This window comes from Mobula birostris, chromosome 8 (assembly GCF_030028105.1).
Source record: "Mobula birostris isolate sMobBir1 chromosome 8, sMobBir1.hap1, whole genome shotgun sequence".
Lineage (NCBI taxonomy): Eukaryota > Metazoa > Chordata > Chondrichthyes > Myliobatiformes > Myliobatidae > Mobula > Mobula birostris.
The window spans coordinates 115072011-115084034 of NC_092377.1; the positions used below are offsets into that span (position 1 = coordinate 115072011).

At 40.3% G+C, this 12024-nt stretch overlaps 1 protein-coding gene across 4 annotated transcripts in view; it reads right to left on the minus strand.

The window, feature by feature from the left end:
• Window positions 1–5217: 5217 nt before the first annotated feature.
• Window positions 5218–12024, minus strand: part of LOC140202284 (FERM domain-containing protein 6-like) — a 181463-nt gene continuing 174656 nt past the window's right edge. For 3 of the 4 annotated variants that reach the window (XM_072267178.1, XM_072267176.1, XM_072267177.1), the window contains exons 12-14: window positions 10312–10431; window positions 7695–7774; window positions 5218–6451 (exon numbers count right to left, since the gene is read on the minus strand). In XM_072267178.1, the coding sequence (XP_072123279.1) occupies window positions 6170–6451; window positions 7695–7774; window positions 10312–10431 (482 nt within the window). In that variant the 3' untranslated portion in view covers window positions 5218–6169. The remainder of the gene's footprint in view (window positions 6452–7694; window positions 7775–10311; window positions 10432–12024) is intronic. The other variant, XM_072267179.1, reaches the window with a different exon arrangement.

A 12024-nucleotide genomic window follows, 5' to 3' on the forward strand; every position in this document is an offset into this window, starting at 1 on the left:
GAGACCCGACGCAGACTGGGAGACCGCTTTGCTGAACATATACGCTCTGTCCGCCAGAGAAAGCAGGATCTCCCAGTGGCCACACATTTTAATTCCACATCCCATTCCCATTCTGATATGATTATCCATGGCCTCCTCTGCTGTGAAGATGAAGCCACACTCAGGTTGGAGGAACAACACCTTATATTCCATCTGGGTAGCCTCCAACCTGATGGCATGAACATCGACTTCCCTAACTTCCGCTAAGGCCCCACCTCCCCCTCGTACCCCATCTGTTACTTATTTTTATGCACACATTCTTTCTCTCACTCTCCTTTTTCTCCCTCTGTCCCTCTGAATATACCTCTTGCCCATCCTCTGGGTCCCCCCCCCGCCTTGTCTTTCTTCCCGGACCTCCTGTCCCATGACCCTCTCGTATCCCCTTTTGCCTATCACCTGTCCAGCTCTTGGCTCCATCCCTCCCCCTCCTGTCTTCTCCTATCATTTTGGATCTCCCCCTCCCCCTCCAACTTTCAAATCCCTTACTCACTCTTCCTTCAGTTAGTCCCGATGAAGGGTCTCGGCCTGAAACATCGACTGCACCTCTTCTTACAGATGCTGCCTGGCCTGCTGCGTTCACCAGCAATTTTGATGTGTGTTGCTTGAATTTCCAGCATCTGCAGAATTCCTGTTGTTCCCACTTGTTGGGAATCACCATTGCTTAGTTAGTGTACAGAAACTGAAAGAACACCTACAAAGTAACAAAACAGCTGAAGAATTGTGTAGATATTTATCTGCCCAATCTGGAAAAAATACAGCAAGAAATTTTAAGTTTGATGTTTTATTTTATCTGCATAATAAAGGTCCTTTCATGGAAAGGGTGTCAGTGAACATAAAATATTTTAGACTTAAAACTAGATCCTTAATGTATACAAATAACAGTTCAACTATTCTATATTACAAATATTTAACCCCCCCCAGCAAATATAATAGGGGTTTAGACAAACATAATCTATTTCTTCAACATCTAAATAAACATTATAACTTGCATAATTACCGGTGCTTATTTATAATACTGTAATAAAGTTCTAAACAATATAACATGATTGTTCTTCAGCATTTTAAAGCAATCCTCGAGAAAGTGTACATACAGTTTTTCCAAATCTACAAACTAGGTAAAAAGTATTATTATTATGTCTTATAAGAACATATTACAGGTTTGAAAGAAATATAAATAACTCATTATACAACAGCTTGCACATTCAGCTCCTCAGTTCACAACATACTAGCACAGCCAATGTGTGTGTGTTTGATTAAGTGAACAAGAAAGTACATGAAGAAGGAAAAGAAAGCAAGTCTGCATGGCAATTGAGAAAGGGAAGGGAGTTTAGGAGAAAATATTTGGCTTATAGGGAAAAAAATGTAAATAATATTAACATTGTTAACCTGGTTGATTTATCCTAGCTGCTCATGTACTGTCAGGTTGCAGGCAACATATGTCAGGATGTAGGCATTCAGTTACAGAGTACCGCAAAGGACCCAATGTTGGCGCGTGGCCAAGTGGTTAAGGCGTTGGTCTAGTGATCTGAAGGTCACTAGTTCAAGCCTCAGCTGAGGCAATGTGTTGTGTCTTTAAGCAAGGCACTTAACCACACATTGCTCTGCAACGACACTGGTGCCAAGCTGTATGAGTCCAGTGCCCTTCCCTTGGACAACATTGGTGGCGTGGAGAGGGGAGACTTGCAGCATGGGCAACTGCCAGTCTTCCATACAACCTTGCCCAGGCCTCAGTCAACATTGAAATCGATGGACAGCCAAAGAAGGCGACTTCAAAGGAAGTCACAGAGAGAAAACAGTGAATATTAACTAAAATGCGACCTGGACTGAATGTTTATCATTTACAAAGCACTCAAACCATCGTGAATAGGGAAGATAAGGTCCAATTCTTACATAGGAGGGGCATTAGAATGTAATGCAAATTACTTGGAGAGAGCTTAACTAACAACTAGGTAAACATGTAAAAGGACAAAGTACAGAAGAATATGGAGGAAGGACAAAGACACAGACTAGATGCTCAGTTCCATTTCAGAAGGATGAATAATCATCACTTTAAAGTTTTTTTTAAACAAGCACATTACAAAGTAATAAATATAATAAGGACAGGAAATAATTCTGCCTCTCTTCATCTCAGTATCTGAACTCTCAACTTCAAATCATCCATTTATACTATATTGTAAACACGAGGAAATCTGCAGATGCTGGAAATTCAAGCAACACACACAAAATGCTTGTGGATCACAGCAGGCCAGATGGCATCCATAGGAAGCACAGTCGATGTTTCGGGCCAAGACCCTTCGTCAGGAGTAACTGAAAGGACTAACTCTTTTTTCTCTCTCTGTCCCTCTCACAATAACTCTTTGCCTGCTCTCCATCTTCTTCTGGTGCTCCCCTCCCCCTTTCTTTCTCCCTAGGCCTCCCATCCCACGATCCTCTCCCTTCTCCAGCCTTGTATCCCTTTTGCCAATCAAGCTTCATCCCTCCCCCTCCTGTCTTCTCCTATCATTTTGGATCTCCCCTTTCCCCCTTCCACTATCAAATCTCTTACTATCTCTTCTTTCAGTTAGTCCTGACAAAGGGTCTCGGCCCAAAACGTTGACTGTGCTTCTTCCTATGGATGCTGTCTGGCCTGCTGCGTCCATCAGCATTTTGTGTGTGTTGCTGTACTATATTGTGGTTATTTGGTCTATATTGCTAACTTTTCATTACTTTTCAGTAGACTGCATTGCAATATTAGCATTACTGTCATATATTCTCTTACTCTGAAGAACTTTTAAGGCAGTTAGGCACACATCAGCATCAAGGCTGCTCTGAAAAGCATGGCAATGCAATTCCTCATATTAAGTCTTACTTTCTTTTGTTCAGGAAATTCTTTTTCATACTCAAGCTGTGTATATTTTTAGGAAGGCAGCATTCATGGCCCATTCGTAGCTGACCTTGAGAAGCTGATAATAAAACTTGAAGGACTGCAGTCTGTGATGAAGCTACTGTCAAGAGTGATATTAGGTTAGGCGCTGCTGGGCACGAATAGGCAATATATGTTGAGGTTTATGGCTTGGTAGAGAACTTGGAGGTATTGGTGGTTCTGTGTACCTGCTGTACATGTCCCAAGTTGTTTTTAAGGAATTGCTACCCTGATTCCCATTGATGCAACAATCCAATAATTTCTGTTTTTATGTCAGTCTTTTGGAATTCAACTCTTCTATCCAAGTTGAGACCAAGGTTTTAATGAAATCAAAACCAAGTGGCATTAAAACTATATAAACTAAGATGTGCCACATGGGTTATTTGGCTAAACGGAGAATTAATTCCACTCTCAGTAGTGGATATTGAAGTTTTTTTCTTCTGCCCTGGACCGATTCATTGTCTGAGAAGTGAGGAAGAGAGGGATGGATGGGTGGAATGTGATGCTTTACAAGCTTTTTTACGTCAGCCTAAGAATGGATCTGCCACATTTTTATGTAAGCAAGGCTGAATGGTCAATTTTCTACTTTGTATGTGCACCCAAGTGTTGTAACTGTACTATATGTAGCTATTTGTGCAGCTGATTCTGTGGCATAGAGCTTCAGCTCTGAAATTGTGATATTACAAAATGTTTGTTGCACCAATGCACTGAGTACTTTATCGATTTCAAGTAGTTATTGAATGGCATGAATAATAGTTCATGCAATGTTCTTGAAGAATCTGGATTGGATCATTCCATCTACTCTGCCCTTGTATAGCTAAAGATGGGAGCAAACAGTTCAGCCTCATCTTTTACACTCATGCTATCATGGAGTTTTCTCCTTAGTTCAGCAGCTTTCTTGTGTCAACACTGCAAGACAACAGTTTTGATTCAATCTGTTGGCTCTTGGATTGCTTAAATGTGCTCATATGCATGCCAACCTCCATTGTAGTTTCACTGAAACAGCTCCCATTTTCAGATATGTTTGATGCTATTTCTCATGTCTCCATGAGAAAACAGACATTAGTTTGACATTGATACTTGAATGAGGTATATGGTTCATCCAGGCTACAGGATGTGGTGAAGTACAATTTTGTTCTTTCTGATGGATTACAGTGACTCGTGGTTCCCCAGCTTGCAGCCACTAGAGAAATCAACAAGACCATGGCATTTCTTTCCATGAGGATTCTGTGATGGTCCATCACCTGCAACGTTGTCAAAGGCATATACTTTGATAATGTAGATCTGTGAAGATTATATCAGTGGGTTTATATCTTTCTCTTCAATTTGCCCTCTGCCCCATTTCAGTGATTGCAACCTAGTCAGTAGTATTGCTGTAAAGTCACTCTAAGTAGTGGATATTGAAGCTTTTCCTTGCTGCTTTGGACTGATTCATTGTCTGAGGGGTGAGAGAGGGGTGATAATTCATACAATTTGACTTTTTACATTACAATATTACTGAAAAGTTTGTTTCAAATGAATACCTGCAGAATATACCAGCACAATCTGGCTCAGTTTATCACAAACTATATCACAACTCTATCACTAGATCAGTGGAAACAGAAAAAGTAACATCAAGAGATAGGCAGGAATATGAAGCTGCAATGGATTCTTTCCTGAGTGACACACCAAAAATGTTGGAGGAGGTTAGGCAGCATCTATGAAGAGGAATAAACTGTCGACATTTTGGACTGGACTGAGATTCTTTCCCTCCATTTTAAGAATGATGATTTTTGTAGTTTCAATACAATTTTACTTGAAACTATTTCAGGGGTGGCCAACCTTTTACATTCCATGCGTCAATTTTTTCATTCACGAGCTCAGATGCGCCATATAACTCTTGTAACCCCATTCAATTCTTGTAAAAATATGTTAATATAAAACTCGTGTGTAAAAAAATCGCATCTGAACTCGAGCGTGAAAAAATTGACGCATGGAATGTAAAAGGGTGGCCACCCCTGACTATTTAGTCATTGAGGTGGATACTTGGTCTGCCACCTCTGGAGTCAGATTTAGTTATCACATGTACGTTGAAACATACAGTGAAATGCATTCAACAGGAATTCTGCAGATGCTGGAAATTCAAGCAACACACATCAAAGTTGCTGGTGAGCGCAGCAGGCCAGGCAGCATCTGTAGGAAGAGGTGCAGTCGACGTTTCAGGCCGAGACCGTCTCGGCCTGAAACGTCGACTGCACCTCTTCCTACAGATGCTGCCTGGCCTGCTGCGTTCACCAGCAACTTTGATGTGTGTTCAGTGAAATGCATTGTTTGTGTTGACAACCAATACAGCCTAGAGATGTGCTGTGGTCAATCTGCAAGCGTTTTCACACATTCCTTGTTACGCAATATTACCACAGTATTACCCATCATGACTGGACTTCTATTGTCCTTTCTAACTCAGTTGTTCATCATTCTGCAGTAATGCAAAAGTAATAACTGGGATGTGGAGTAATTATTGTCATTTGAAGCATCAGTCCTTTTACCACCAGTTAAAGATTTCTGTAAAATCAGTATAATCATTCATTGGTACCTACTAGCACACTATTTAAATTCCTCTTTAAAGCTGAGAAGAATGTAAAAATAAAACAGTCAATAATTTTCTGAAAAAAATATTCTATCCTTGCTGAATAGTTTGTTAAAAGTTAACTTTCAGGTTAGCTTACTCCTGAAATACAATTTGGTCTTATAGCTGAAGGATTGACGAATGAAGGTGATCTGTCAGGATGGCACGCAAACAAAAGTTTTTCACTGTATCTCAGTGAAACTAATTCTACTTCCATTCTATATAATTCACAGCTTCCCAATTCAACAGTATTGGAATACCTCACAAATTTGCTGCACTATCTGCATTTTTCTTATTTGGGCAAATTGCTTGCAGAAGTCGTCATCAACAAAAATGTGTTCGTTGCTGAAATATGAATTAAGTATAAAATTCATTACAGCATTACCACAGCAAGTTCCAAAATAAGTGCTGCTGGTTCTGACAGCGAGTCTTCAGCTAGGATGATGAGGTATAAAATAATCCATTAAGGTATTTGCAATAATTACTTTCAGGATCAAGTTTTTGGATGTTCACTCAGTGTGGGCTCTTACTGGAGGATATTTTGTGTTCCTTCTTTAACACTCAAAGTAGATCAGTCCAAGTTTTGCTGGTGAACATATCCACTGTATTTATACAGTCTTTAATTATACCAAAAATTCTCTTAGTTGTTCATCTCCAAGAAGATCCAAGGACAGACAGTTCATTGAACGTTTACTATAGAAAGTGGACTTGGTCTTACAATCTGCTGTGGAATAAGTATAACAAAATTGGCTATCCTTGTCCTCATAGATATAGCCAAAAGTGTAGCTCTGAGAGTTGTCTGAAGACAAAGTAGAGCACAAAGGTGGTTGTCGTTGGTACAAGCGTACATCATCTAAACTCTGACTGTGCCGATCAGTTGAGTTTCTTGGCTTAGAACGCGAGGTCTGTAAAGGTGAAGATATATTTATTCATTCAGTGTAGTTATTTGAAGTTCTAAAAACCAGCTCTACCCTGGGATGTACCCGTACTTTTTTTTTTGTTTAATAACCCTGTTATTATCAGAGGAAAACTGGTATCACAAACACATTATAAAAAATAAAGCAAAAAGATGGGTTCACCTTGTATAATTACAAGACACCCAAACTGTTGGTTTGTTAATCAACATTGTAAATGCTTGTGCCAAACAATCAAATTAGTGAGACACAATTTCTCCCACACAACGTCATCCTATTCCTTCTCGGTTTCTGACTTTCCAAATGTACCTAAAAATATTTTTGTCCTGAAGCGAAACTGGAATATACTTATTTACAAATCACTCACTCTCAGTCTGGATATTCAACAGACTCTTTCTAGCAGAAATCATCCACAAAGCAAATTCTATATCAAGGCTGCAGTGGCTGATAATAATTCTCCAATGCACTTCTAGAGCTTGGTGTGGGAGTCATACTGAAAGTGCTCAATGATATCTATTCCTGTTCTAAGATCATCTGCCATTAAGGTCTACTGAGGCACTCAGTTGTACTGGAATATCTACTGGGTATTGAATCACTTTCCTTCAATGGCTTACTTTGCAGCACCAACCCTTCTCTTCAGTTTTGCTCAAAACTCCACAAATCTCAGGCCCTGATCTGCCATGGCTACTCTGAACCACTAATTCTGCTGGATTCTAACCCCACAGGTTGATTCTGTCAGTCTAAGTCACTAATCAATTTGGCTACAGGTACACATCTGTTGTGCACATGTGGCATACCCATAGGAACATTACCCACCACGTAATTCAGTACGTTGAGTCTGCTCCACCATTTTCTTTCCCTTTGTCAAGCCCATTGTTCTGTTCTCCCAGTAACCTTTGGCACCCTTAGAACCTACAAACCTCTGCTTTAAAAATACCCAATGACTTGACATCTGTGGCAATGAGTTCTACAGATTCACCACCCTCTGGCTAAAGAAATACTCCTCATCTCTGTTCTAAAGGGAAGTGCTATTCTGAGGCTATGCACTCTGGTCCTAGACTCTCCCATTAGGGTAACCAGAATTTCTAGGCAAAGCGTTTGAATGAACAGACTCTCCTAATAAAACAGTAGATGAGCTCTCATAAATTTAGTACATGTTGAACTACTCATAGAATGTAAAATGCAGAGAATTGGACAACAGTTTCTCAACCAGCTGTTAAAGCCCATTCCATACCTGTGAGAGTGTGTTGACACTTTGCCCTTGAAGTTTTACTGAAAGATCGCATAAACTCTCAATGAGTTCAGTACTAATACCTATAAAATTAAACAGACTGTCAATTCATGGGTAAAATAGCATCAGAATCTATTATTTTCTAGTAGATTATCAGTTCATAATGGTACTATTTAGTATTGTTTTAGGCTCTGTTAGAAACATTTCCCGATACTGTAACTGGACAAGATTTCGGCCAGGAGACACACGAGACTGCAGATGCTGGAATTTGGAGCAACACACAAAACACTGGAGGAAATCAGCAGGTCAGGCAGTATCTATGGAGGGAAATGTACAGTCCACAATTTTAGATTAAGATGCTTCATTTGTCCAGATGAAAGATTTCAACTGTCCGTTTCCCTACATGGATGCTGTCTGACCTACTGAGTTTCACCAGCATTTTAAGATTTTGACCAGTATTGTTAAGGCCACTTTCGTGGTTATCATTGTTAGCATGCAGTCCAATTTTGTTACGAAAGTGACATGCAGAATTCCTGTTGTTTGACAGGATATTTACTGTTTTGGGGTTTCCATCATCCTTAAGTTGAAAAATAATATTAGCATCCTCAGCAATAGGCATTCTCTGTAGAATTCTGTAAGATCTTTCAAGGAAAAGATTACCTGATGAAGGCTGAATAATTCAGAATGTACCAGATCAGGAGCAACAAACAATCTGCTGTAAGGACTGGAAAAAGTAGTGGATATGACCCAGTCCATCACAGGTAAAGCTCTCTCTTCCATTGAGCAGAGAGTACTGTCACAGGAAAGCAGCATTCATCATCAAGGACCCCCACCACGCAGGTCATGCTCTCTACGCACTGCTGCAATCATGAAGGTGGTAATGGAGCCGAAGAACCCGCACCACCAGGCTCAGGAACAGATATCATCAGGCTCCTGAACCAGAGGGGACAACTTCACTCGCTCCATCACTGAACTGTTCCCTCAACCTATGGACTCATTTTCAAGGACTCATCTCGTGATCTGAATATTTATTGCTTATTTATTTTCCCTTTTGTACAAACGCACAGTTTGTTGTCTTTTTCAGTTTGTTCGTTTGTCCTGTTGGATGCTATCTTTCATTGATTCTATTGTGTTTCTTGGATTTACTGTGTATGCCTGCAAGAAAACAAATCTTTGATCCCTGATTCAACCCTGGCTTAATCATGGGGCAATTTACAATGACCTACCAACTAGTATGTCTTTTGACTGTGGGAAGAAACCGGAGCACCCAGAGGAAACCCACGGGGTCACAGGGAGAATGTATAAACTCCTTACAGGCAGTGGCAGGAAATGAGCCTGGGTCACCTCTACTGTAAAGTGTTGTCTTAACACTGCGCTACCATGCTGCCCTGATTCTAATTCTTGCATTGCTTTTCAAACCCCCTACATCCTCACACTCTTTGCTAGGTGTGTATTCTCCTCCAGTTCTGCAACCTTCGTGTGTTATCTGAGCTTTCCCAATTCCGCCTTCTGGAGGTTCCCCAGTCTCCTTCACTTCACCATAGATACATATGCCTTCAGTACTAAGGTTGTAACAAATTTAAGTGGACAATTTAAAAGTCTCCTTACGTTTAACTACTTACTTTAACTTTGTCCTTAAATCTTGTCTGTTTTGTTACTGCCTGAATATATATTTGACAGTGGTGTATAAGATGATGAGGGGCACTGACAGAGTGGACACCCAGAGAAGAAATAGCTAAAACAAGAAAGGGGCATAATTGTAATGTTTGGAGGAAACATAATCTGTAATAATTGGAGGAAAGTACAAAGGGGGATGTCAGAGGCAAGATTTTTTTTTAAACACAGACAATGCAGGGTGCATGGAACATGCTGCCAGGTGTGGTGGTACAGGCATATATGTTGCAGACATTTAAGAGATTCTTAGAAAGGCACATGGATGAAAGAAAAATGGAGGGCTATGTGGGAGGGAAGGTTAGATTGATGTTGGAGTAGGCTAAAAGGTCAGCACGACATTGTGTACTGAAGGGCCTGTACAGCACTGTACTGTTCTATGTTCCAGTAAAAATTTTAAAGTTATGTCACATGTACAACATACAGTGAAATGTGTTTGCTTCAACGATAAACATAGTCTGAAGATGCTTTGACATGCTTCCCACATAGCATGCCCACAACTTAAAAATCCTACCCTATACACCTTTGGTACTGGGACAAAACCAGAGCATCTGGAGGAAACCCATGCAGTCATGCGAAGCTACTTGTATGGTTTCACGTGAAGTATTATTTGATAAGTATTTATTTGTGTAAATTGCCTTCTAATGTTTATGATGCTAAAAGCAACGTAAATGCATAAAACGCAAACAACAGGAATTCTGCAGATGCTGGAAATTCAAGCAACACACATCAAAGTTGCTGGTGAACGCAGGGTCTCGGCCTGAAACGTCGACTGTGCCTCTTCCTAGAGATGCTGCCTGGCCTGCTGCGTTCACCAGCAACTTTGATGTGTAAATGCATAAACCTTAGTTATCATCATTCACAAATTCCATTCATTTAAGGTATGGATCTTGACACCTGCCTCCCTCCATATCCAAGTGAAAGTCACTATATAATAAATAGTCATTACCAGTTTCTGACTCGCCTTGTTGGTAATCCCTTTCTTCAAGGGGGTTGTCAACAGATTCACCTTCAATCAAACTGTTTGAATGTGGTATCCTTTGTGAATTATTGATAGGTACCTCCTCTTCTGTTACAGGAAATAGAAGTACTTTATTATTGAAGAATCTTGATTTAAACATGATACAATTTTATAAAACTGCATACCACTTCATCAGTGTCCCTGCATATTGATTTAGAAAGTAAAAATTGTATTCATAAGGGCATTGGTCCAATTTAAACATGTTGTTCTCTATCTATTATACACAATGTACAATTATTTCAGTATACAAGCTATCCCTAGTGAATGAACAAACCATGAGACCATAAGATATACGAGCACATTTAGGCCATTTGGTCCATCGAGTCTGCTCCACCATTTCATCATGGCTGATCCAATTTTCCTCTCCACCCCAATCTCCTACCTTCTCCCCGTATCCCTTCATGTCCTGACCAATCAAGAATATATCAATCTCTGCCTTAAATATACATAAAGACGTGGCCTCCATAGCTGCCTATGGCAAAGAATTCCACAGATTCACCACCCTCTGGATAAGGAAATTCCTCCTCTCCATTCTAGTAGGATGCCCCTCTATTCTGAGGCTGTGTCCTCTGGTCTTAGATTCTCCCACCATAGGAAACATCCTCTCTACATCCATTCTATCAAAGCCTTTCACCATTCAATAATTTTCAATAAGGTCACCTCTCATTCTTCTGAATTCCAATGAATACAGGACCAGAGCTATAAAACGCTTTTCACATGTCAAGCCCATTCAATCCTGGAATCATTTTTCTGAACCTCCTTTGAACCCTCTCCAGTTTCAGCATATCCTTTCTTAGATATGGGGCCCCAGAACTGCTCACAATACTCCAACTGCTTTCTACAGTCTCAACATTACATCCTTGCTTTTATATTTTAGTCCTCTTGAAATAAATGTTAACATCACATTTGCCTTCCTCACCACAGACTTAACCTGCAAATTAACCTTCAGGGAATTCTGCACAAGGACTCCCAAGTCCCTTTGCACATCTGTTTTACATATTTTCTCTCCATTTAGAAAATAGTCAACCCTTTCATTTCTTCTTCCAAAGAGCATGACCATACATTTCCCAACACCGTATTCCACCTGCCATTTCTTTGCCCATTCTCGTAATGTGGCTAAGTCCTTCTGTAGCCTCTCTATTTCCTCAAAACTAGCTGCCCCTCAACCTACCTTCATAATTATCTGCAAACTTTGCAACAAAGCTATCAATTCCATCATCCAAATAATTGACATATAATGTAAAAACATCAGTCCCAGCACAGCCACCTGCGGAGCACCACTAATCACCGACAGCCAGCCAGAAAAGGCTCCCTTTATTTTAACTCTTTGCCTCCTGCCAACCAGCCACTGCTTTATCCATGCTTGAATCTTTCCTGTAATACCATGGATTCATAGCTTGTTCAGCAGCCTCATGTGTGGCACCTTGTCAAAGGCCTTCTGAAAATCCAAATACACAACATCAACCAATTCTCCTTTGACTATCCTGCTTGTTGTTTCTTCAAAGAATTCCAACAGATTTGTCAGGCAAGATTTCCTCCTGAGGAAACCAAGCTGACCATGACCTTTTTTATCGCGTGCCTCCAAGTATCCTGAGACATCATCCCTAATTATCAACATCTCCCCAACCAATGAAGTCAGAC